This window comes from Marmota marmota, unplaced genomic scaffold (assembly GCF_001458135.2).
Source record: "Marmota marmota marmota unplaced genomic scaffold, marMar, whole genome shotgun sequence".
In the NCBI taxonomy this organism is placed as follows: Eukaryota; Metazoa; Chordata; class Mammalia; order Rodentia; family Sciuridae; genus Marmota; species Marmota marmota.
The window spans coordinates 14,976,288-15,004,266 of NW_026000242.1; the positions used below are offsets into that span (position 1 = coordinate 14,976,288).

At 34.0% G+C, this 27,979-nt stretch overlaps 1 protein-coding gene across 3 annotated transcripts in view; it reads right to left on the minus strand.

The window, feature by feature from the left end:
- Positions 1-27,979, minus strand: part of Ddx10 (DEAD-box helicase 10) — a 332,924-nt gene that overhangs the window by 236,331 nt on the left and 68,614 nt on the right. For all 3 annotated transcript variants that reach the window (XM_048795730.1, XM_048795729.1, XM_048795731.1), the window contains exons 11-13: positions 25,170-25,257; positions 22,300-22,388; positions 19,205-19,724 (exon numbers count right to left, since the gene is read on the minus strand). In XM_048795730.1, coding sequence (XP_048651687.1) covers positions 19,205-19,724; positions 22,300-22,388; positions 25,170-25,257 — 697 coding nt within the window. The remainder of the gene's footprint in view (positions 1-19,204; positions 19,725-22,299; positions 22,389-25,169; positions 25,258-27,979) is intronic.

Genomic DNA, 27,979 nt, shown 5'->3' on the forward strand with positions numbered 1-27,979 from the left:
TTTTTTTTTTTTTTTTTTTTTTTTTTTAAAGGAAGGTTACTGGGAATTGAACCCTGGGGTGCTTTCCCACTGAACTATATTCCCCGCCCTTTTAAATTTTTAATTTTGAGACAGGGACTCACTAAGTTGCCAAGACTGACCTTCAACTTGTGATTCTCCTACTTCAGCCTCCAGACCCACTGGGATTCTAAGACATATTTTTAATAAGCACTGAGTTGTGTTGTTAGTCCATCAATTTGCTTATACAAATATTATGCATTATAAAATATTCTCTTTATAAATAAAAACTGCTGGTTGTAAACCTATTTAAAACTTATGACAGAGAATTGTACATTTTCTAAAATTATAACTTGGCTAACAGAATTCAATTCAGCAAACATTTATTTAGCCTTTACTATGTGTTCCAGGACCCAAGAGAGAAAAATGAAAATCAAATGACATTCACTGCCTAAAAATGGCTCAAAATCTAGCATGAAAAAGATAACATTTTTAATAGATAACATTTACTCTTCTGGGAAATATAAAAATCTAAAGCATCACTGCTCACAGTGGTAAAAAATGTTAGGCTAGGTTGTGTTTACAATTTGGTGCTGGAAAAACACTGCTTTATAATCTTTTATCAGTTCTACTTATGCAAGATAAAATATGCAGGATAAAATACTACTGTATGTTTTTGCTATTGGGTAGGGAACAGCTGTGAATTTAATTAAGGTACCACATAAATCACTTGGAGAGCCACCTCCTCCGGAATTTATCCCAAGAGAAAGTGAGCAGAGCAGCATAAAGACAGCTGACTGAAATATTAGGACATCTTCATTGTTTACTCCACATTATGATAAGTATGCATTAAGACCAAGAGGCAAGTCAGCAGATTTAACCTTAGATTAGACTTAAAGGTCTTTCACAAATGTATCTCTCATACCTCCACAAAAAAACTAGTCACTACAGTCAAACTAGCATGATCATCCTCAAAATGTAATTTCATGGTGTCAATTCTTACAATGCGCCCATTCTTCATATCTATATAATTTCTCCTTCATAAAATCTTCCCTCTTTACCCCTACCCCATGAGAAACGGAACTCAAGAACCTTAAACCAACACTCGCTGGAAACTTTACCATATATTAAGCCTTCCCAATGTAATGAAAAAAATGTCTATTTAGCATTATAGTAAGATATTCCTAATTCACATTCTGGCTCAAAACTGTATTTTCACTAGTTTCTGAATCTCTTTAAGCCTTTTACTGTTGATTTAAGATATAAAACAAAGATATAGAGGTTTCCCTAATTGTTTCAAATGTCTATGCACAAGAGAACTCTGTGTGTGTTATATTCCTATTTTCTCTAACACTGCAATTTTTAAGAGTTTAATATATTCACTGTCTAGTATAAATGTCTCAACATTTATTAAAATAAAATCATGACAGGCTACATAATTTAACATAAAAAAATTAAAGGGCTTGAAGAACAGTAGGTAGCACTCATCTAAGAAATAACAAAAAGTTATAGAGCAAAAGATTTTTTACATTAAAGATATTCAGTTATAATCAAAGAATAAGAAGAGTCAATCATCTACTTCAATTCCTTTCACTACAAATCTTAGGCTAAGATTAACAGTAACTAATAATAAAACACAGTAATTATAAACTAATAAAATTGCCAGTGACAACAGCACTTCTGCACTTCTGGGGTTACTCTTTAAAGAAAATAAGGGTTACCTGAAAATGAGCACTGAGATATTGCTATAATTGACCTGATAACTGAGACAGCTACTAGGTGACTAATAGCCAGACAGAACATACAGTGTGAATAAATTGGAAAAGGGGATCGTTCACATACTTATAACAGCATCCAATTCCATTAAATAACTCCAGGCTTGTTGACCTCAGGTAATTTAAATATTGGAAAGCAAATCTATGGATAAGGGGAAACTACTGTAATCTGATGTATTTTATGCATTTGAAATATTACTCTGAGAAGTGGCCTATAGACATTATCAGACCACCAAAGGAGACTTTGGCGAACAGTTAGGCTCAAAGAGATAGTAGTTCAGAAACTCAAGTAAAATAGGGCAATGGATTTACAATATAATTGTGCTAGTAGCTCAATATCCTTTAGGTAGTTAGCAAAAAACAGAATTCACATCTGCCATTAGCTCTTTAATATTATCTTTAAAATGAATGTTAAATTTAAGTCAACCATGTAAGCAACTTACAATTTGAACTCTAGCCGCTTACAGTACTAAATGAAAGACAAACTAGATGGCAGTGGGTGCTACAGCATCATTCACTGATAAAAAACCCTAAAACAAAAATCTTTCAAGTTAGCTTTTCTGATTGCTTCCCAAAGAAGAAAATAATGGCACCGCAATAATGATTTCTCAAGTGGAATATTTCAGAACCAGAATCTTAATACAGTTTCTCATTTCCATCAACTACAACTTTCAAAGCAACAGCAGGACTTTATACAGATTTTGCAATTTAATTTTACCTTTGATCACAACTAAACTATAATCCACTTTTAAACAGAAGAAGTTACAGATCCAAGACAAAAAACATCTTTACATATAGTATTTATAGGATTGCCCATCACACTAAACAAAGTTCCCAAAAAATCCATGTAAAATATTCTACCTGATATAGTTTTACCTATTGTTCTTCCCAATTAGCAAAACACTTTGCAATAAGTGGCCATTACAAGTTTTTCAAGTAAAAGTAATTCTGCTTAAATGAAAGTAAAGCACCAAGTTTAAATCCTGCATTCTTTAAATGATTAGTTTCTATATGACTTATTTTGTGATGAATAATTCAACTTCATTGACAAAGTTTTACACATCAAATATGATTTGAGTTTAATTTATAATGTCTTACATATGCTATATGGGCTGACATTTACAGAAGAAAACTTGCAGCAAGTGACACTTCCAAGAAAGGTGAGGAGAGAAAGCCAAGCAACTAAGGAAATGTTTAATAGGAAAATTATAGTTCCTCTTTCAAGCATTTAACAAAAGAGAACCAGTCTTTTACCTTTAAGAATTAAGAGAACTTTAAACTTTGACCTGACAAAACATGCAATCTTGTCACTAAGCTAAAAACCTGAATAGTTAAAGTATGGCATTAATGTCCCATTTCTTGAGCAAAGATTTCCACCAGTGACAGTGTAAATACCTTTTGAGAGAATTAAGGAACTCTGTAACAAATCTATTTCACAAACTGTGAATAATGATGAATTTTTATTTTCAGTCTAGACTTCAAAAATATCTAGATATGGGCTGGGGATGTGGCTCAAGCGGTAGCGCGCTTGCCTGGTGTGCGTGCGGCCCAGGTTCGATCCTCAGCACCACATACAAACAAAGATGTTGTGTCCGCCGAAAACTAAAAAATAAATATTAAAATTCTCTCTCTCGCTGTCTCTCTCTTGCTGTCTCTCTCTCTCTCTTTAAAAAAAAATTATTAAAAAATATATATATATCTAGATATGAATTTTAATAATCCATATGCAACCCATTCTGTTCCTGTTTTTATCCCTCTTTTAAGCAATGAGTGCCCATGTCAACATAAAAGACAACACAAAAACAATTAAATTAGCAAAGACACTATCTTCAGACCTTACACATACTTAATTTCCCAGTATTTTCTGTTTCCCTAGATATCCCACTGATAGTTCAACCCTTTCAAACATAATTTTCCTATGTTCATATATGAATACACCACAGTGCATCTCCACATTATATGCGACCACAAGAATAGAATCCTAGTTTGAATAAGATGTACGCCACATATGTATCATATGTCAAAATATACCCTGCCACATATATCTAAAAAGAACAAATAAAACTTTGTGACCTAGTATATAGAGCATTATGAATATACCAGGTGAACTAAAGAATGAACATTCTGCAGTTGTTCAATGTAATATTCTAAAATATCAATGAGCCAAGGTGGTTAAGAAGCCAAGGTATCAAAAAAAGTGACAAATACTATGTTCCTACAATGCTCGACCTGAAAATATTGACAATAAATCTTCTCTCCATGTTTTTTAAACTTATCGTTATCACCTCCAGATACCCTCTAGAAATGGGAAATTGGTGATCATGTTAAAACAACTCTAGCCCATGCCAAAAGTAGGTCTCACTAATTATCGATCACTGTATTCTGGACAATTCATAGTTATTTATAGCTGGTAGAAATCAAGTAAGGAGTTATAACTTAAAGAATGTAAGGTTTCTTTTTTGAGGTAGTAAAAACATTTTTTTAAATTGATAGTATGCTCAATTGATTAGCCTGACCACTAAGAACTTGTGATTTATACACTTTAATTGTGTGAACTGTATGGTGCACAAATTATATCTCAATAAAGCTATTACCCAAATGGAAGACATGCTAAAAGAAAAAAGACTGGTCCACTGAGAAAGGAATGTGATAATACAATTTCAGACCTAGGTAAACCTATATCAGATCTTCGAGATCTAGAAAAGTTGAGTATCTGAATAATTTACTTTCTTCTTACCAAGAGAAATCTGAACTATAAATACTAATATTTAATAAGACTATTCAGAGAATTACAAATAGGAGAACACTCTATGTTAAAAATCATACCTTTAACATGATGCATAGCATCAAGTAAATGAAAGTTGATGCAATTAGATTTATATCTAAGCTGCACCAAGTGGTAACAGTAGTAAAATTGGATAACATAAAAATATAAATAAAATAGAAATTATTCTTCACTTGCTTCATTACCCTTTATCATGTCCTACAGAGCTCTTCTATTCTTCCATATCTAATTGGTGAAAACATACTCTGTGCTCTACATTGTCCCTCTTTCTCCACAGGCCAAATCCAATACAACTTTCAAAATTTATCCAATTTCACATATTCCAGAAAGATCTTCCAGAGCATTCTAGCTTCAAAATATTTTATTACCACAGATAAGAAGCTCACACTATATTTCTTGCCCTGTCTCACTATGTAAATTTACTGAAGAATGACAAGTCTAATTTTTTCATACTTGGGAACATAGTATCACATCCATAACACATGAATTTTAAAAAGCAATTAATTATGACAGGGCCATGGGTGGCAGAGGGTATTTAAGGTCAACGAACATAATCCCAAAGGCTCAAGCTAATCTACTGAGACAAAAGGCACAATAATTGTAATTTCTCCCTGAGTAGACTTTTGGGTCCTGTTGCTGAGCATTTTTTTTTTAACTGAAAGCAGAAATAATTAATTAATAATGGAAATGAATATTTAAAAAACATATCTGAATTTTTTAAGAAGCTCATGAATCATTTTTTTTCCTTTATACTACTGGATATACTATCAGTGTTTTTTACAAATACCTCAACAGCATATGAAAGAAGCTAGCATTTTAAGCAGTCCAGCAGGGTCTTTTAATCTGAGAAAACCAGAGACATAGATAGCCTAATTAAATAATCATTTTTTGGCACCTGCTAAAGCTCTACATTTCACAAATTCATGTGACTCATTATGCAGACACCACTGGAAAAATGCTTCCCAACTGTGACAAGACTACTCTTTCCCTCAATTTCCAGTGAGAGAAATTCCTAGAAAAGTACACAAAGCCATTCATTGTAATTATATTAATGGAAATGAATATTTAAAAAGCAGATCTGAATTTTAAGACGCTTATGATCATTTTTTTCCTTTATACTACTAGATACACTTCTGGCAAAAATATATAAACCTAACAAAGATGTAAAAACATCAGCCTGCCAAAACAATTCTACTTTTATTTCTGGTTAAAAATAGCTAGATAATTTTGATTGTTAAACTTAGGAAACGTTTCAAAGTGACAGCACAAGTATTACCTAGCACTTTTTGATTGCTTCTCTGAGCTTCTGAATGATAGAGATCACAGGACTCTAGTAGCACTGCATGTTTTGGAGCACTTGTTAAGAAACAAGCAGCCTGCCTCCATTTGCCTTGACCAAGGTTAAATCTCCAGCTCAAGTAGTAAACACTGTAGGAAAGAGTCTTGTGCCAAGTCTTCTGGCAATGGTAATTTATACATACACTCTTTACTTTAATCCTATTCAAGATTATACACACATTTATGCCCCAAACCAACTATTGACAGAACATTAGGATTTAACATCTTTTTGTGAATTCACTTTAAAATAAAATTATAATTCAATAGGAGAAGTTACTTTTTCTACTAAAACTTCTCAAACATCTTTAAATGGTAAGTAACCAAATTTCACTTAATTTTTGTTTTGAGAATACAGAAAATCAGGTTTAAAAAAAACACAGGTACTAGAAATCAAAGCAATCTCTATGAAAAGGAAGGGATGATGGATTAATTTAAGTTTAGGAATGATTTCACCCAAGATATGTACTCTGGAGCTCAACACAGCGGCACACACCTATAGTCGCAGCTACTCAGGAGGTTGAAGCAACAGCAGGATAGCAAACTTGTGGCCAATCTAGGCAACTTGAAAAAGTTCTGTCTCAAAAGAAAATGTAAAAAGTGTGGGGGATGTAGCACAGTGGTATCTCACTTACCTAGCCTGCATGAGGTACTGGGTTTGCTCTTCAGTAACACACAAACACATACATCATGCTCTAATACAGGATACAGGGTCCTGTACAGATTAACCTGATTAGTCAACAAGTGTTTACTGAACTTTCATGTCTCCAGTCTATTTTTCAATCAGAGAGTATAGTCTCAAATCTAGCTAATGAATTGGAATAAAAAGATATCAACCAGATTTGAATTAAAAGGTTCTTATCCACTTATTTATTCATTCACTCATTTAACAAACAGGAAGAACCTGCAATACAAACAGGCAAACCTGACAGTAAAACACCAAAATTATTAAAATCCATTCCCTACATTCATAAAGGCATATCATATTGTACAGGTAGAGCAATCACTGCAAACTTGAAACTTATGCTGTCTGCTATTCCACACACTGTCCAACAACATGTATAAAAATATGGCAGGCTAATTTGTGAGTCTCCAAGTAGGAAACAATCTCTAACTCTTCACAGTTCTTGAAAACTGGAAATAATTTGCTTCTCTCTCTTCAGTAAAGAAATGAGAAAAGCCAGAAAGATCTTCAATTTCTGCCAAAATACAGTAGTAGTTAATGGCAGAGGAGCAGGAAAAAGAAGGGCTAACCTAGCAGACACAAATAATCCTGAAATTATAAATCCATTACAAATCTGGATATTAGCTAGGCTGATGCTAGAAGATAGGCTGCAAACTAGATGGGTGTAGGCTCTGGAAGGCTGATAGCATGTTTGGGGGAAATAAAATAACTACTCTCTCCTTTTTTGAGGAAGGGGTAAAGACATCAAAGATTTGAGTGGGGAGTAAAGATAGACTAATAAAAATTTACCTGCTTTTTGATTCATAAAACTCTATCAAAATGTGAGCAAGAAAAAAAAAAAGTCAGTTCGGAAAGATCAATAGATGCAAAGGAAACAAAACAATGCTGATCCAAATCACTGGAGAAAACATTATTTAGCAAGTTCTTCCTAAGAGTTTTTGGAATATACAACCATTTCCTACAAGCATTTTGAAATTAGTGTCTTCCAAAATTAGTATCACAGCAAGGAAGAAAACATTCCTCTGCTCTGTTACTTCCCATGACAAAAATGAGGTGATTAAAAAAAAAAAAATGCAGGCAGGTGGAAGAATTATTCTTATTGTGATTACCCAACAGATGTAAGAGCACCATTTTAATTTAGAAAGCAAAGTTGGGTAAGAATTATTATATGTAGGCAGGTCTTACAGTGATTGCCATTCAGAAACTAATACATTGAGTCTAGCAATGCAACGGATGAGGAGCAAATAGACCAACAGAAAGGAACACTGCAACAAGACAGTTCATCTCTCAAAATATGGGCTTCATGCTTTTATGTGATTTAAGCAAGGCTTCAGTAAATTATTTCTATCTTGTACATGCCTAATTCTTAGGAATTTTTCCATATATTCCAAGGACATTTACACTGGTTTCTGGAGCTTAATTTACGCACCATAAAAATCTCCACCATGTTGGCTTTATTAGAATTGTAATAAAATAGCACTTTGTTTTCAATCATTTATTATGCCAAATAACAACCAGCAGATTCGCAACCCAACAGTATATCAAGACTGTCTGTCACCTCTATCCTAACAGCCAGCAGGCAAGCTAAAAGAAGAAACCGAAAACAGTAACAGCCTTCTGGACAGAAAATGCCTAGAGATTAATGATCACTCGCTTAATAGACACAAATTTTTTTGTTTATGGCAAAAAAATCTTGGCTTAAAAGCTCTATTTTAGACTCAGTTTATTAAAACTAAAATAGAGATGCTTCTAATCATGATGAGTTGAGGAAGAGCTACATTGTTTACTCTGATTCTAGGAAGAAAGTGCTGTCCACAATGCTCATTTAAAGAAAATGAAAACAAGCATTATCATGTGAAAGATACTGCAGATGATGCAGAAGCTCCAAGTGTTAGCTGATTTCAAAAGAAACTCTCTTACTGCATACTTCATTATATCATCAATGCACATACCAGAAGACTATATACTAATTCTTCTTAACCTTCTTCCTTTCTTTCTGCAGGAAGAGGTAGCAGAAGAGAAGGAGGGAATGGAATCATTTAAACAGACATCCTTATCCATCTTGTGCTGCTGTAACAAAACACCTGAGACCAGGTCATTTATAATGAAAAATATGTTTCTTGTGGTTCTGGAGGTTAGTAAGTCCAGTGCCCAGGTGCTAACATTTGATGTCTGCTTAAGGCACTCTTAAAGCATCCTTGCAAGGCAAGAGGGATAAATGCTATATCCTTTCTTGGCACATGAATAGAAGAGCAAGCTAGAGCAGAAGACAAGCTAGCAGAACAATATGAAGAAGCTGTTTTTATTTTAAAAGTTTCAATTCCTTTCATGAAGGAGAAGCCCTAATGGCATAATCACCTTTTAAGGGCCTCACATCTTAATATGATTGCAATGATTAACACCTGAATTTTGAGAGGGACACACTCACACCACAGCAGAGCCCAATACCCAAAGAGGTCAAGGAACCCTCACATCCCAACTGCAGTCATCCCTAATTGAGGCAAATCCCAGGAATAGCCCCCAAAGACATGGAAACGATATACAGAAATTGCAAAGTTTTCTAAATTGACAAATAGTAGTTTTATCCATTAAATATTATTCATGATGTTACAAACATCCCATAATATTATATTCTAATATGTCCACATAAACAGAAGAGACAGACAAAAAAGAATGCACAAGGAGGTTTTTTGTTTTTTGGGGTGTTTTTTTTTTGGGGGGGGGGGGGTCCTGTTTGTTTTTGCCACACTGGGGATTAAAGCCAGGGCCTTATGCATGCTAGGCAGGCACTCTAACATTGAGCCATAGTCCCAACCCTTTTAAAAAATTTTGAGATGGGGTTTTGCCAAGTTATAGATGTGTGCCATCATGCCCAGCTCAGAGGAGATTTTTATCATGAAAAGATAAAACAATACTGGATAGAGAATTCCATCCATTAAAATCTTAATAATTTCATGTAATTCATTATTAATAATTCTTAATAAATTCATGCAAACACCACATGAAAAAAATCTGTTTATAAATAGAATTAAAAATATTTTTGACAGTTAATTTCTACTATACTGCCTTGATATAAAAACTACAATTTGTCATGAACTGTTCTTAATCCATCCTATACCTTACAGTGCTTGATACAATGCTATACATGCACTTCTTTTTAGTCAACATTTGGCTGTGCTATGAACTGGACTTGTGATAACAGTATAGGGTTTTGCACTTTTCAGGTCCATGCTAGACAGTAAAAATGCTCCATCAACTAACTGTGCCATCATTTTTTAGAAAAACATCTGTTTTCTGATGTTAAACCTGAAATAAATGAAACATGTCACCTTTTCTTTCTACAATGGGTCCTCAGCTCAGAAAGTGATCTTATTTTTCAGTGGCTACCTCAGACATGGCCTGATCATCTTTTTATTATAATTTACCAAGTGGAAATAATAATAGCTAACATCAACTATTCTCCTCCCAAATACACAAACTATGCTAGCTGCTTTATATTTCTAATCATCACAATATCACTACCAAGCAGACATGTTATTGACTACAGTTTACAGGGATGGAAACTCAACTCAGGAAAGTTAACACTCCTTATAGCCATGGTTTTGCTCATTCGGTTCTCTTCAATTACAACACTTGCCCCCTTTGTACTAATTCCTCTGTCAATTCCTTACTCCACAATTTCTTCAGGACATCATTTCTACTATGAGGCCAGTAGAGCTTTCAAAGCTTTAGAACATTGGTTGAATCAATTATTAGTCTGCTACCTTATAAGTTTAATCTTCTATAAGCCATCGAGTACCTAGCATAGTCCCTGGTTTTCAGGAATTGCTGCAGGAAAGATAAAAAAGGAAAGGAGAAAATCAGGAAAGCAGAGGAAAGATGGAAAGACAAAAGAAAGAAAAATCTTGGCTCCTTTATCACAATATAGATTTAAAACTTAAAATAACATGAGTATACTGACAAACAAGCTCTGAAGTTAGCTAATCTAGCTTTAATAACATTAGTGAGTTCTTACAATACTGGAGGGAAAGAAGCTACCAAAAAAGAAAATCTCAACAGAATCTAGAATCAACTCTAAGGAACAAAAAATAATCTGTATTGGCCAAGTCTTAATTAAAACCAACCTATGTTTACTATGAAGAGAGCTTCAAAATGACACAGCTGAGCTAGAAATATAAAAAAGACAGCAAAGTATATCCTTAAAGATATCATTTTATATTTAAAATAAATGTCCTAAATTATTTTTAATTGTTTTAGTTACATATTCAGTCTTCTCTAACACCATTTCCCTAGAGGTCAACTTTCTAAACACCAAACAGCCCATAAAACTGGTCCAAGCAAGTCATCCCATCACAGCAGGAGGTCAACAATCTTCTCTTACTGCCTCAGTGCCTGCTCACCCCAGCTGTGATCTCTCCTGCATATCCTATTGCCCCATCACTCATGACCCCCTCACCATTACTAACAAAATCTGTGTCCTTTACTGCTTTGATCCTGTCAAACAGAAAAGTATTGCTTGCACCTGGCCCTCTCCATTCGTGTCTAAGCCTAAAGACAACATACTCATTCTACATTCTGTGTGTATACACAGCAGGTACCTTAAAATTATTTTTGGTGCTGTGGATTACACAGACATTCCTCAGTTACTACACACAAACTACACACAAATGACAATAGGCAGCAGGATAGAGAAGAATGATTTGGCAAAGCAGACAGGTTTAACTATACACCTCACCCCTGTAACCTTGGAAAGGCATTTAATTCCTTTGTGAAATTTTAGGATCGTCATCTACCTTTTCTGTCATGATAAAAAAATGAGAACTTATCTGGGCATGGCAGCACATGCTACCATAGTCCCAATTACTCAATAAACTGACGCAGGAGGATCACATGAGCACAAGGGACCATCTTAGACAACCTAACAAGAGCCCATCTCAAAGAGAAGATAGTTAAAAATGAAAACTCATAAAGAAAGTATCTGGTATCCAGTTCAATGCCAAATAAAGAAAGTTAAAGAAGAGTTATGGTCTTAGTGATATGACTGATAGACAAATTCCATCTTATCTGCAGTCCAAAATATTTCTATTGATTCCAATTCTCAAGTTAGCTTGGCAAATTTTATCTCCTTTCCAGGGAGACAAGAAAGGAAAAAAATGACAAAATGAAGAAGACAGACAACAAGTAACAAAACCAAATCTTTTATGTGTATGGTACAGTGTATATGAAGACAATTCTAAGACAGGAGCAACAGAAACATTTGAACAAAGTCAGCAGTGTCTAAAAACAGCATTTAGAACCCCACAGAAAATACACTAATTTATTTATGTAAATCATCATTTCCCACCCTGTATATGGTTTCTATGGTTTATCTTTATCAGGTCTATTCCAAAAAAATAGGTAATAAAAGAAAAAAGCAGTCAGTGAGTAATGACTGTAATACAATAGTAAAATATAAAATGCAACAGCAAAATCTAAAACAGAAAGCTGATTGAGATTGTGAATGCTGATTCACATTCAAAATCAACTGCTTTAAAAAAACATGGTGATTGAAAGAATATTAATGTAAGCACAAATAAGAATTGATTTTAAAAATTCAAAGGCAAATAAGAAATGAAACAGACAACTAGGTAAAGCGGGGGGGGAGCAGCCTATTTCTAGTTCAGCTGAAGAACCAATAAACTCAACTCCATTTTTTGTATACAGTACTAGGCAATGTACAGGAATACAAAATTCCTTGATCAGCATCTCAAACTCCTATCAACTGTTCCAAAATGTTCCTCATATTTGACAAATACGTCATAATATTTCAAACTTATAGTAAAAAAAAAAATCATGCAGCTGTCTTTTTTCCTGTTCTTTTTTCTTTAAATTTTATTGGTTCTTTTTAGTTATACATGAGAGCAGAATCCACTTTGATATAATTATACAAGTATGTAATATATCTTATTCTAATTCAGACCCCAGTTCCTTTTCTTCCCCTTCCTATTCCCCTCCCCTGTTCCCTCAAGAATTTTTTAGTGTGATGTAAACATAGTCTTAGAAATCAGAATTTCACATCATTACAACTAGACATTATCAATTACCTAAAGTACGACAATGCTAGGCAGGCAAAGGTCTATCATTTAGAACCAATAATTTACTTATGTCTATGCTCATAGAACATTCAACAATACTTTTTCAGTATAAGTCAATCAGCTAAACCTTACATAGCTTCAAAGATATACTATTTTCCAATAAATATTACAAATAAATTCTACATAAGTCATAGTCAACAAAACTATCAAAGTAAATCTGCTTTTTCATTCATTAAATACTTGTGAAATTTGCACATGAGACACTGTACCAGAACCTAAACACACACTGATCAATAAGGCATTGTAAGTCAGGCAAATAAGTATTTTGTGTGACAGGAATACTTAAAAAAAATAATAATAAGTTAAAAGCCAGAAACAATAAATTTGATAAAACCTTGCAAATCAACAGGGGGAAAAAACAGTACCAGAAGTGAGGGAGAGGCACATAGAAAATGTAGACACAAGCGTCAGGTGGTGGAGGGAGCCACTAGGGGAGAAAGACATGAAAGCAAAGGCAGGGGGAGCACATGTAGGGGAGAGGAGAGGGCAGGGCACATGTCCAGGGAGACACAGTACTGGGAAGACATGAGGTGAAGGTAGACACTTGGTAAAAAAAGACACAGGGAGTAGAAAAAGACATGGGGTAAAATGTGTGTAAGCAATATGGAGAAATCAAAGCTGAGAAGTAATTAGTATTCATTAATATTAGGACTCAAGATGGATTCAAATAATAAGACATTTCTAATTGTTCCCAAAATAGTAAAAACATGTTCATATTCGGTGATGGTTTGAGTAAATGGACATTAAAATAAAAACTACTGGGATAATTATCAATATGACCTCTCTTTAAGAGGATGATTTGGCAAAAGATTGCAAAAAATTTAAAATATACCATATTATCAGTCAGCTCATTAAAGGCAGAAAATCTACAAACTAATTTCACTTGTGACAAAAAAGTAACAATCCCTAACAAAATGCCTATTAGCAAATAAAATCTTGCAATATATAGAAAAACAAATCATGCTTAAGTGAGGTTTTTCAAAGGAAGCTAAATTGGTTCAACATAAGGGGGAGGAAAAAAAATGCACCCTATCAACAGATTAAAGACCACATGATCACCATAATAGCTGTAAAAAAGGCAAGTGAAAAAATTCCTCATCTATTTTGTTTTTTTATAAAAACATGAAAGAAGCTAGGAATGGAATGGAACTTTCCCAATCGGATAAAAGTATTTACCCAAAAAATGGAGGCTAACATCAAATGTTATGGCAAACAACTGAAAGCTTCCCCACCTACCCCACCCTAAGATCAGGAACAACATATTGATATCTACTCTTACCACTACTATTCTTGAGAGCCTGTTCAGTGTAATAAAGCGAGAAAATGAAATAAAAGGCACACAAGAAAATGAAATAAAAGATGATAAGTAAAGTAAATTATGGTTGTTTGCAAATAAGGATTGTTTAATCAACTACAGAGAAAATCCCAGAGAACTTGCAAAGAAGCCACAAGAACAGGTAAGTTTAGAATAATCAGTAAATAAAAACAAATTGTATTTCTGTATACTGGCAAGAAAAATTAAAAACTGAAATTTTAAGAAGTACTACTTATATTATTGATAATATCAAATAGCAACATATTAATCTAAAACAATGTGCATGATGATATGTGTGTGCTAAAAGACAATAAAGACAACCTAAAGGAACAAAAATATATCACATTCATTAGATTAAAAGACTTGATATTAAGATGTTTCCTCCAAGTAGATTTATAGACTCAATGTAATCCCAATGAAGATAAAACCAGCTTTTTGTACTAATCCACTAGCTGATTCAAAAACTAATGAAAATTCAATGATCTAAAAATAAAAATAGTCCAAAGTTTTTGAGGAAAATAAAGATACCAAATTGAAAAATACACTACCTAAGATTTACTATAGGGTTACTCTAATCAAGACAGGAGTTATTGGTGAAAGCACACACACAGAGAACAGAACTGAGTCCACAAAGAAACCCACACCTACACAGTCAACTGACAGTCAAACTAATTCAATGTAAAATCCATAGTCTTTTCAATAAATTGGTAGTGGGTCAATTACATACCCATAAGTAAAAAAGTGAACCTTGACCCTTACTTAGCACCATACCCAAACATTGAGTTTAAGCAGATCCTAATCATGAATACAAATGCTAAAAAGGTCAATCTTCTACAAGAAAACATATGGGAAAACCTTCATGGCGTTGGATTAACCACACATTTATCAGATATGACACAATCGTAAACTATAAAAGTAATAAATACTTCAAAAATTTGCTGCTTTTACAAGACACTTAAGTGAAAGATGCCATAGACGGGAGAAAATATTAGCAAAATACATCTCATAATACAAGTTCAGAATACAGAAAGAACTCTTAGAAGTCAAGAATGCAAAAAAACACAATTTTTAAAAGCTGAAAGACATTTCTCAAAAAAAGATATTTCTATGGCAAATAAACATGAAAAGAGGCTTACCGCTAAGTCATTAGAGAAATGAAAATTAAAACTATAACAACATTCAGCTACATACCTAGCAGGAATGGCTACAAAGACTGACAATACCAGGCACAGGTGAACTGAAGAATCAGAACTCCCATACATTGATAGCAGAAACACAAACTGAAAGAGCCCATTCGAAAAGCAACTAAGGAGCTTCTCAAAATTCAATATATCAATTCCTAGGATCCCAGTGAACCCACTGTTATATATAAACTCCAGAGAAATAAAAAAAAGTTATCTTCACAATAACTTACATGTGAATATTTGTAGTTGTTTTTGTCATGATCATCAAAAATGGGAAATAATCAATTTATTAAAAATAAGAAAGAAAACTAGATGTATCCAAACAATGAAATTGAATCAGCAATTAAAGGAACAAACTACTGATATATCCAATAACCACATATTAAACAAAAGGTGGCAGGTGTAAAAGGCATAAGGCTATACATATTGTATGATTCTATCCATGTAATTCTAAAAAATTCAACACTATAGGGTCAGAAATCAGATCAAGGGATAAAGGTGGAGTGAAGTTACTGACTGAAAAGAGGATAAGGGAAGGACCTGCACAATGAAAATATAGAACACTAAAGAAAGAAATTGAGAAAGACCTTAGAAGATGAAAAGACTTCCCATCTTCTTAGATACGCCAAATCAATAGTCAAAATGGCTCTACTACCAAAAGCACTATACAGATTCAATGCAATACCAATCAAAGTTCCAATGACATTCTTCATAGAAATATAAAAAGTAGTCATAAAAGTCATTTACAAAAATAAGAGGCCCAGGATAGCCTAAGTAATCCTTAGCAAGAAAAGCAAAGCAGGAAGCATCACAATACCAGAATTTAAATTATATTACAGAGATAGAGGAAAAAAACAGCATGCTATTGGCATCAAGACAGGCATAAAGACCAATGGAATAGAAGACACAGAGGCAAACCTACATAAATATAGTTATCTCATATTTGACAAAGATGCCAAAAGCATACTTAGGAGAAAAGACAGTCTTTTTTTAACAAATGGTGCTGAGAAAACTGGAAATCCATATATAGTAGAATGAAACTTAACCCCTATCTTTCAACCTGCACAAAACTCAATTCAAAGTGGATCAAATACCACTTCTTTAGACTAGATGAAAATGTAGGCCCAATACTCCAACATATCAGCTCAGGAACCAACTTCCTCAACAAGACTCTCAGAGCATAAGGAATAAAATCAAGAATCAATAAATGGAATGGCATCAAACTAAAAGGCTTCATCACAACAAACGAAACAATCAAGAATGTGGAGAGAGAGCCTATAGAATGGGAGAAAATCTTTGCCACCTGTTCCTAATATAGAGCATTAATATCCAGCATATACAAAGAACTCAAAAAACACCAAAAAACAACCCAATCAATAAAGGGCAAAGGAACTAAATAGGCACTTCTCAAAAGAAGAAATACGGTCAATAAATATATAAAAAATGTTCAACATCTCTAGCAATTAGAGAAATTCAAATTAGAACTACACTGAGATTTCATCTCACTCCAGTCAGCATGACAATTATCAATAATACAAGTAGCAATAAATTTTGGAAGGGATATAGGGGGGAAAGAATACATTCATACATTGCTGGTGGGACTGCAAACTGATACAACCTCTCTGAAAAGTAGTATGGAGATTCCTCAAAAAAACTAGGAATAGAATGACCATTTGGCCTAGCTATCCCACTCCTTAGTACACATCCAAAGAATTTAAAATCAATATGTTACAGTGACTCAGTCACATCAATGTTTACAGCAGCACAATTCACGATAGCTAAGCTATGGAGCTAACATAGGTAACCTTCAACAGATAAATGGATAAAGAGTGTGTGTGTGTGTGTGTGTGTGTGTGTGTATACATGTGAGAATACTATTATTCAGCCATACAGAAAAATTATTTTATGACATTTGCTGGTAAATCGATGGATCTGGAGTCTATGGTGCTAAGTGAAATAAGCCAACCCCAAAAAACCAAAGATCAAATGTTTTTTCTGATATGTGGAAGCTAAACCAGAATAAGGGGTGGAATAGAGAATAGAAGTTCAGTGGAGAAGCCAAGGAATGATGGGATTGCGGTAGGGGAGGCATGTTGAAGAAAGACAATGGAATGAACCTGGCATAAATTTCCTATATACATATATGAATGTACCACAGTGAATTCACCATCGTGTACATCCACAAGAAATCAATTTAAAAAAAAAAATAACTATGGGTAAATGGCAAAAAAAAAATGGTAAAGGGAAGGGAGCAGGGGGTGGGGAAAAGAAAGGGATAGGAAAGTACTGGGGACTGAATTAGAACAAGATATAACCTATGATTTTATAATTATGTCAAAATAGATTCTACTGTCACGTATAGCTAAAAAGAACCAATTTTTTTTTAAGTGATAGGAGTGTTCTACTCTTCATTGTGGTAGTGTTTACACAACTTACACTTCAAAACTCAAATTATATATTTAAAAAAAGTTAAATTTTACCCCACATCAGTTACCTAAATTAACTTTTTTTAGAAAGTTAAACGTTTTTTGCTATATGCATTTAATTTTTTTTTCAAATGCCAGATGAGCTATAAATACTTGAATACGCACCCTACTTATAATATGAATAATCACATGCCATTACAAAATTTTGTCATTCCTTCATAATCTTACCTCTAGCTTATTCCCTTAACAGTTTTTAAAAAGGCATTAAAACAATTTTAATGCACTAAGAGCAAAAAGTTAGATTGTTTCGTTCCACTTATTTGAAATGAGACTTAACTGCAAACTTAAAGTGATTTAACTTGAGTAGAATAAGACAGTACATGATTATGCCACAGGTTTTATTCCCCTCACCTATATAAGATGACAGTTCCTACTTCATAGTATATTTCAAGTACTAAATGATGCCAACTTTTAGAAAATGCTTCATACATAATACACTATGTGTTCAATAAACATGTCTACTTTTTTCTTTTTTTTTTTTTTTTGGCGGGGGGGGATAAATATCTGGGATTGAACTCAGAGGCATTCAACCACTGAGCCACATCCCCAGCCCTTTTTTGTATTTTTATTTAGAGACAGGATCTCACTGAGTTGCCTAGCACCTTGCCATTGCTGAGGCTGGTTTTGAAACCACAATCCTCCTGCCTCAGCCTCCCGGGCCACTGGGATTACAGTGCTTATTTTTTTAATTACTTTAAAAAACACCTTTCTAAATCTAATGGTCCAAATTCTATGTATTTCCTGCTATGAATCTTGGCATTTTATTAAACATTACATAAACACTAGGAGTCTGGTTCCATTTTTCATTCAATTCTCTTTCAACAGTTGATCAAGAATAAAGGGATACAAAGCAAGAATGGAAAGAAGGAGGAGAAAGAAGAAATATTTACTGAGATCCTATAAGTATCACAGGGCAACAGATTATATGGGATGAATCAATCAATATCTCTCTCTCTCTTTCTCTCTCTCTCTCTCTCTCTGGTTCCTTCTAGCAGGTGCCAACAGAGAAACAAAGAATCTTCATGAAAACTTTATAAGCTTTTATAAGGGGTCTTTAAAAAGAAGTGTTTGAGTCTACTTAAGATACTAGGTACGTTCCCAAAAGCCAATGTTTCATTACAAGTAAAGTTCATGTTCAGAAAGATTTAAATAGTAACTTCTCCTTACAACAATTTAATCAAAGTAGTATGTTAACAATCACAATGAAAGATTCTCACATCATAAACCATGAACCTCACTGCCTTCCTTCATGTCATAATCATGACTCTGACGACTTTCAAAACATAGTATCAGAAAGCCAATAAATACAATTAAAGGTGATAACCTCGTAGGATAAAATAAAAATTCTTTGGCACTTACTCTGTGTTTAAATATGGGGGGGAGGGTGCCACTGGAAAAAACAAAACTATGATTCTCTTAGTTCTTACTTTTCTTAAAATCCCAAAATGCAAAAACTAGTACACAGTAAAAAAACATAACAGAAGACCCTCAATGGAGAGTAAACTTACCTGTAACACTTCATTCTCTGAAAGATTCAACCCAAACACATTGCACCGTTTCACTGTAAGAAAATCATTATCAGGTCCATCTTCTTCCTCATCATGTTGGTCCAAGAACAGCACAGAAACTTCCTTGACCTTCTGTGTCTCCATGTTGGGATGAGATTGAGTTTGAGACCCTTTTGCTTTTCCCAGTTTCTCTTTCATTTCTTCTTCTTCTCCTTCTTCTCCTTCTTCTTCTTCTTCTTCTTCTTCATCCTCCTCCTCCTCCTCCTCCTCCTCCTCCTCCTCTTCACTAACATCACTATTCTGTCTATTCTCTGTCCCTTGTAGTCTTTTCCCACCTTTCTGAAGGATGGACATCTTCTCATTGAAATAGGCTCTAAATTCTTCCACCTCATCATTGGTGAGAGATGGAGCCCTGGGCCCAGTTACCACATTGCCTTGACTCTTCACCAATTCTTTGGTAGATTGTTTCTGCATTTTCTGAAGAAATCTTACCCGTGGTGCCACAGCAAGACCAAGAGACCTTAAAAATGAGGGAAAAAAATTTAAAAATTATCTCAGTACACTGATGGTACATGTACAGTATTATGGAAGAGTTTCTTGATTAGAAATATATTTCTAAAACTTTCATAAAGAAAATCTTCCTCTGAAATAAAATCCAATGTACTGACACACTAGATTATCCAAAATGCAAACCAAAGTTCACTTAAAAGCTGTCTGAAAAAATTTTAGATACTGGTTTTTCTTCTAGAATAATATGGTATAAAATAAAGAGCATTACAACAAACCTAGATGGTCACAGATTAAGTACTAGACCTATCAATTTTCAATTCAACTCTCAGACTCAGCTTCCTCATAATGTAGTATAACACCATGTGCCAGGACTATCATAGTTATTGTGAAGATCCAATTAATTAACTATATTAAAGTACATTTTATAAAAATGTGAGTTACTGAATAAACTGACAAAGACATGCCATGAAAGGACAAAATCCAGTTCTTCAAAAGAATGAACTAGAATATCATCCCTATCCCACCTCATGCTTCTTATCAAAACATGGCATAATCACTGCATAAAAATGAATTTTTATAAAAAGAGATTAGATAAAAATAATCTCGCTTTCTCCATCTATTATCAAGATTCCATTTAAGATCAAGTGGTTCCCAGCTGGGATCAAAGCTAACAGCTTTCATTAAGTTCCTAATAGCAGATTAGAAATAAAACCTTAGAGCAAGGTTGGCTTTAGTAAACAGCTAATGTTACAACATGGATCACTACTCTTTCCCTGTATGACATGGTGAACATCTAAAAACACACTTTCAGAAATAGTACTGTTGAGGTTCAAATCCTGGCTCTGTCAATGACCAGTTAGTTGTATGGTATCAAGATAGTATTTAATCTCTCTAGCCCCAAGTTTTCCTATTTGCAAAATTGGGCAGGAGTTCAACCTCATAGGGTTGTTATAAAACATCAATTGACACATACAATGCAGTCAAAGTTGTGGTATATGGGCAACCACTGAGAACTTGCTATTATCATTATTACTTTCATGGAAATGAGGGGTTAGGATCATGAACTTGAATCCACCTAAGGATTTCTCTTAATATAATACATTTACATTTATGTTTTCTTGGCTACTAAAATTTTTTGAGTTCTTAAAGAGTACACATTCATATATAATTCTATCACTGAGCACAATGATCTGCACCTACTAGGCATCCAAAATACGTATCTATAGTAAAATTTTTAAAACCTTTTTTATATCTTACATACATAGCCCTGCTTTAGGCATCCAAGACTTCTACAAGACTACACATCTTAAGGAAATTACACATCTATCCACAAAAACTAAAAACACCAAGGTAAACTGTACCAATAATTTAGGCTCAAGTTTATTTTCTGACTTCTTCAATTATCACCAAAAAACAGTCTTTAACTGTAAACATGACATTTACTGGAGTCAGTTTAAACAAAACATCTCCTAAATATGGCCCTAACATGTTAAAGATTTGTGCAATTTTTGTTTGTTAAGAATCCAGCTAAGTCAGTCAGAAAACTAGGATAGCACTTCACACAGAGCACAAAAATCAGCTAATAATCCAAACCATGGGCCATGCTCAGAAATGGTGAAACCATGAATGTGTAAATAAATGTGAGCAAACAAAAAACTGTTATCCATAGCACATGGTTTTCCTTCCATTACTTAAACAGAAAGTTAGTTGCTTAACAATGCTATGAAGCAAATAAAGTGTTCTATAATAAAACTGACAAATTACCTTTTGTATTAAACTTACAATATAACATAGTAACAAAGAATAGAAAGTAGCAGCTTGCCCAAATAAAAGTTTTTGTTACACTCAATTTAAAGGTCAAGGCACTCAAATTCCTGAAGAGCAGGCTAAACATACAGACCTTGACTAGTAAACACATTTCATCATTATCTGGGCAAGTTTATTCTTATATTCAAAGTATGATGAAGTTCTATAGGATTATGTCAATGCTTTCCCCACAAGTAGGACTCCTTTAAAGAATGAACACTCCTCTTTTATAGGTGAAAAACTTTCAGTATTTTGTTGCTGTTGTTTTTATTTTAAAATCAAACTAAGCCAAACAAAACCAATCATTCCATTCACTAAACAGGGGTATCTTGCCATAGTAGTTGCAAATACTTATAAGAAATACCAACTCAGAAATAATATTCAGGCAATAAGCAATATGGGGAAAACAATCTAACATAAGAACTAGAGAAGAGACGCACATCCAAAGCATAAAATGTCTATGGTAATCTATAGCAGCATCTTAGAGGGCAAGAGAAGACTACAAATGTGAAGATTTCAAAGACTCAGTTGCTTTCTGTCTCCTATAAAATCAAACCATAGATATCCACCACTTTAAGGAATTTATATTTATTGGGAGAAAACTTTTTCCTGGCAACAGAAACTAATTTTCCAGAGATTACTTAATCTTTTTTCTTTGTACATCTGTAACATTCTTTTAAGGCAAAGAAGAGTGGTTTAAACCAGGACCATCAGAGAACCAGGCCAGAAATAAACTAACTTTGAAGACTGACTAGCACAGCTACATTATGAATACTTACAGTGCATATTCAGGAATAGGTAACTTGTTCACATCGAATACTTCTTTATCCTTCATAAGGTATACTGAACGTATGTAGGAGACAAAACACTGAAAAATAAAAGGTTGAGAGAAAGAAAAAGAAAGGTTGAGAAGTACAACAGCATAGCAATGGAAAATGAAGTTAGGCCAATAGAAGAACAACCACCACGACGGGGATAAATTTAACAGTAGTAAGCACACACACACACAGTCATTCACACACACACAAAAAAAGAAAACCTACTTTTAGAATATTAGAAGAAAAGATTTTGCGTCTGTTCAAGCAAACTAACCACAGAATATCACTTCCCCAAAAGGCTACTCCACAAATTAATACTCAGTTACAATAGGTAACATGGAGAAAATAAAGGCACTGGAATAATATAAATAGGATCTACACTAAGCTACTTATTAGTTAAGCAAATTTCTTGGTTTCTCTAAATGGCAGTTTCCTCATCAAAGAACTAAGTGTTATGACAATAAAGGGGGCATATGCATATAGAATACCTAGTATTTACTGCATTCCAAAAGATATGCTAATACATGCTTCTTATTGTTAATCATCAGAAGATACATTTTGATAAAATTTTACTGTATTGAATGAAGCTTAATTAAATTATGACTGTCAAACCTTTCCCCTGTTTTACTATAATTTTATATAATTCATTATCAAGCTGGCATACTTTTCTTTCATTTGTGCAAAAATACTAAGCAAGAGTTATACACAAATCAGAAAGTAAATATGGTTCCAATACTTTACCAGTTAGTAAAACAGGTAATAATATATCTAAGCAAGTAATGTCTTTCATTTTTAAAATAATTCTTATAAAGTTTATTTAATCCTTTCCATAATTTCTTCACATTTTGTTCTAGCTTTACACTAATCCTTTCTACATCACTTATCTCTATAGGCATGAATAACAATGAATGGCATCAGTTCAATATAATTTTTCCCCTACAACCATCCTACAAGAAACCATTCAAGTTGAATATCATTTTTGTTCTCTCCAGGTTATAATCAAAAGTTATACAATCAGTTCTCTGAAGCCAGATAGCATGCTATTGCTGGCAACACAACCAATCTGCTAAACCATGTATGACACTCAATAAATCACAACATTTATTTCAATGTGCTATTCTAAAAATCTTTATTCTGGAAGGATCATTTGTTGTAAGCACAAACCAATGAAACAACATCCTTCCAATATTTCTTATTTCCTGATAGTTGAATGACCTCCTAATCATGCAGAAAGTCATGACATTATCTGAATTCATGTTATGTTTTTTCAATGTCTGCACTATTCTTAAAGCTTCTAAAAAAAGTTTAGCTTGAATATGTGCTAGACAAAACACATACTCACAAATGGTTGTTGCATAGGCACAAATTAAGAAAAGAAAATCACTAATTTGTTTTCATTGGATTTCAGGTGAAGTGAACTTATAGATATTCAACTTAGTGTAGCTCAATAGTTGATTTTCATATTTTGGAATTCTTTTCTCCTAATGTAGCAACGTTCTCAACAATGAAAGACATAGATTTCAATCTCAGACTGAGACTTTTGATAACTATGTGACCCTGGACAATTTTTAATTTTCTGAAGCTAGCATGTAACCTCTGTAAAAATCACATCAACACCACCTACCTCATGTGTTCTTGGGAAGAATAGATAACACAGTGCATGTAAAATACACATGAAACAGTCAAGTCATGACTAAGTGCTTGGTACATAGTAAGGACTCAAATTTTAGCTTTTGTCATTGACATCATTTTATGCATAGCAATGTTTTGCTAAAGTATAAGTCAGCAATAAATAGAAGCTTTGATCTTTAGTAAAACTTACTTCTCTGCTTCTCTGCTGGGAATATCCAGTTTCAAAATAACAAAGAACCCAACTACTCAATGTTTTTTCTGCCCGAGTTACCCCAACAATCTTATCTCCTCCTTCCTTATATTCTTCCCCCCACATCATGTGCCTGCTGAAATAGAATCCAGCCTCCTAATCACTCCTCTCTAGCTCACTTTTGATATGCTATGAGAGAAGCAAAGATCCTATAACTATAAGGAAGTTAGTAAAAACAGTGGTAAAAATGCAAAGCTTCATAAGAGTACTCATAATTGTTAATTCAAAGATTATAGACTGGGTAGATTGGAAGGCACAAGTCATAATCATTTCACATCTTCCTTTTCCACAGAATCTATTGCTAGACACTATGAACTGAAAGAGTAAGTATAACTAAACATGACTTCTCTCATCATAAATAACTGGTATGTAAGGTAATGAATATTAATGTTTGATTTAGCCACTCCAAAATGTATACCGTTTCAAAATCTCATGTTGCACACTGTAATGTAATTTGTCAATTTAGCAAATAAATTACTTTTTAATTTCATTTTTCTAATACAGAAGATTAAAAGTCCAGAAAAGCAATCAGAGAATAAGTCATATTTACAGATTAAAATTTCATCCCTAAAGATAACTTGACAAGAGTTTTATCCTTTCTAGAAATTTAACCTAATATATAAAGATATTAATTTCATAGTCAAAGTGCATTCAGGACTTACAGTAACTTTACTGAAGAAATGTAAAGTTTACCCAATACACTAGAAAACAGGGCACTATACGTATAAGAATAATCTTAGGATTTTCTGTGTATCTCTGACAAGACTATATACAGGTTATTATAAAAAAAACACTTTGAAATTTTAAGGAATATTCTAGGTGCATGTACAAATTACACCATTTGAATATGTGATACATGACCATGCAATGTAGAAATAGCAGAACAACAAAATTTAAACTTATTATGTATTGCACTCCAACAAAGGTACCCAACTCAGAAAGAACTTACCCTTTGAGCTCTTTCTTTTAAATCTTGATCTTGGGCTAAAAAAGATTCCAATTTTTTCTGTACATCTATAAGTTTTTCTGGATTGATTCTTTGTAACAAAAAGAAAGATATAATGGTTACACTAAGAAATCTGAATTTTAGAAATGATAAATAGCATATAGCATTTTTCTATTTCCCTCAATATTGTTTTTAAATATATAACATTTCTCATCTATGACCCAAGTTAGAACAAAATTACACTTGATCTAAATCTCTCTCCTGCATATTATGAATAATACAGGAGGAAAGAAATGACAGATACTTTCTCTAAACACCCCATGCTGAGTGAGTGAAGGATACTTAGATTAACAACATAATTAGCATTGATTACTTCTTAACTCTATAAAGATGGAAAGTAGCTTGAGCAAGATTAATAAAATGGAATAAATGAAATCTAATGTCATTTTTAAGTGTTTCCATTTTCTTATATAATAAAATCAATTTCAAGTAATAAACAAATACACAAAAAATATAAATATTGATTTACCTATTTAGAAATTAGGCACAATGTAACAGAGACATAACTTAAAACTCTGCCTAGGTAAGCTATAGGAAATCCTGAGATTCTTTTAAGGGTACAAGCTTCACAATAGACTTCACTTGTTTCCTTCACTTTAGACTGCTTTGAACCACTTTTTCCTACAAAGCCAGGGTGATGATAGGTGGATGTGAAGCAACTATTTTTCCTGTTTTTATTGCAGAAAATTTTAAAACACCTAAAAGTAGAAAACTTTAAGTCTCAACAATTATGAACTCATAGCCAATGTGTTTCTTCTAAATCCTCAACCATTCCTGTCCTTATCTAACTACTGTCTAATTTATTTCTAGTCAAACCAAACCAAGGTGTTTCAATGGCCCTTATACTAGTGAAATTTTGATGAATTCCACTAATAATCCACATATCCTCAATGACAGAGAGCACATAATATTTTGAAATGGACCCACAACCTGAAACATTTCATTGAAAGTTTCATTCTTTCAACTTCCTCTTTTAAAAAAAAATATTTATTTTTTAGTTATAGGCAGACACAATGTCTTTATTACACTTTAGGTGGTGCTGAGGATAAAACCCAGTGCCTCACACATGCTAAGCCAGCGCTCTACCTGAGCCACAACCCCAGCCCTCATTCTTTCAACATTCAATGCTTCCTAAAATTAATAAGTTCTCCTTTATCTCTTTTATTTTCTCCAGTTACAGTCTCCTGAAAATTTTGTTTAAACAGAAACCTTTAATTTAAAAATTCAGACTTCTGATTTTTAGTACTACACAGAAGCTTACAAGTCAACACAGTATCTTAACAAGAAAAGAGCTGAATGTATTAGATAATCAGCAACCTATATTGAATTTGCTAGTAGGGTGAGCTGACACAGGGCAAACCACAATCCTCAAAATAGGAGGGGAGGAGGGAGAAGGAGGAAGGAAATAGAAAGGGGGGAACAGAGAGAGGAGGTAGGAGGCGAACCCAAGAACATGGCTGAATGGAACACTCCCGTGAGCAAAGCCCACTGGGGGAACCACTGGGGCACCGGAAAACTTGAACCTGCAATTTAAAAATAGATGGAGGCTCAATGTGAACAAGTCTGAAATACATAAACTTCAGGAGGACCCATTTGTGAATATAGGAAACTCCTAAACTTGCTTGAGTCTTACCACCAGGAGTCAACCACCAGTATCTGAGAAAAAAATTCCTCATGCTTCTGGCAGAGGATTGGTGGGAGCATTTTAAAATACACTATAGCACCAGCTTTCTCTTAACTAGTTTCTCCTAAGATTAGTCCTTATTAATGAGAGTCCAATCTGCCAGGGGTTTATCAGAGCCCAACAGGTTTGGCTCTGATAAAACTATTTTGGTTTGGACCCTAAATGTCACCAAGGCCATGGGTTGAAGACTTCATTGTCAGCTTGGGGTACTACCGGAAGGTGGTAGAACCTTTAGGAGGTAGAATCTGGTAGAAGATGTTAGGTAATTGGGGGTGAACCTTTTGAAGGGGATATTGGGTCTCCAACCCCTTACTATCTCTTTGGTTCCTGGCCACCATGACCTGAGCCATCTTCCTCTGCCATGTGATCCTTATCATGATTCTCTGCTGTAACATGAGTTCCAAGTGATGCCAAAAACTATAGAGTGAAACCACAGGTGCTGAGAGACAAAATAAATCTTCCCTCCTTGTAAGTTGATTTTCTCAGGTACTTTGTCCCAGTCAGGAAAGGTGATGTACACATACAAACTAAGCTGGGGAAAGGGAAAGCCACCCCTGGCCACCCAGCCTCACTTAAGCTTGGATGGAGGTACTAAGGACTACTTGTGAAGTTCACAGTCCAGAGATACAGACTTACTCCAAAACTGAAACGAACTGGGCATGGTAGTGCATGTCTGTGATCCCACCAACTCAGGAAGCTAAAGCAGGAGATTCCAAGTTCAAAGCTAGTCTCAGAAATTTAGTGAGGCCCTAAACAACTTAGCAAGACCCTATCTGAAAATAAAAAGGTTTTAAGAAATGACGGGAAAGAATGGCAATTATCAAGAATACAAGCAACAATAAATGTTGCTAAGGATGTGGGGAAAAGGTACACTCATACATTGCTGGTGGGACTGAAAATTGGTGCAACCTATCTGGAAAGCAATATGGAGATTCCTTAGAAAACTTGAAGTGGAACCACCATTTGACCCAACTATCCCACTCCTTGGTCTATACCTGAAGGATTTAAAATCAGCATACTGCCAAGATGTGGATATGTCAATGTTTATAGCAGTTCAATTCACAAGAGC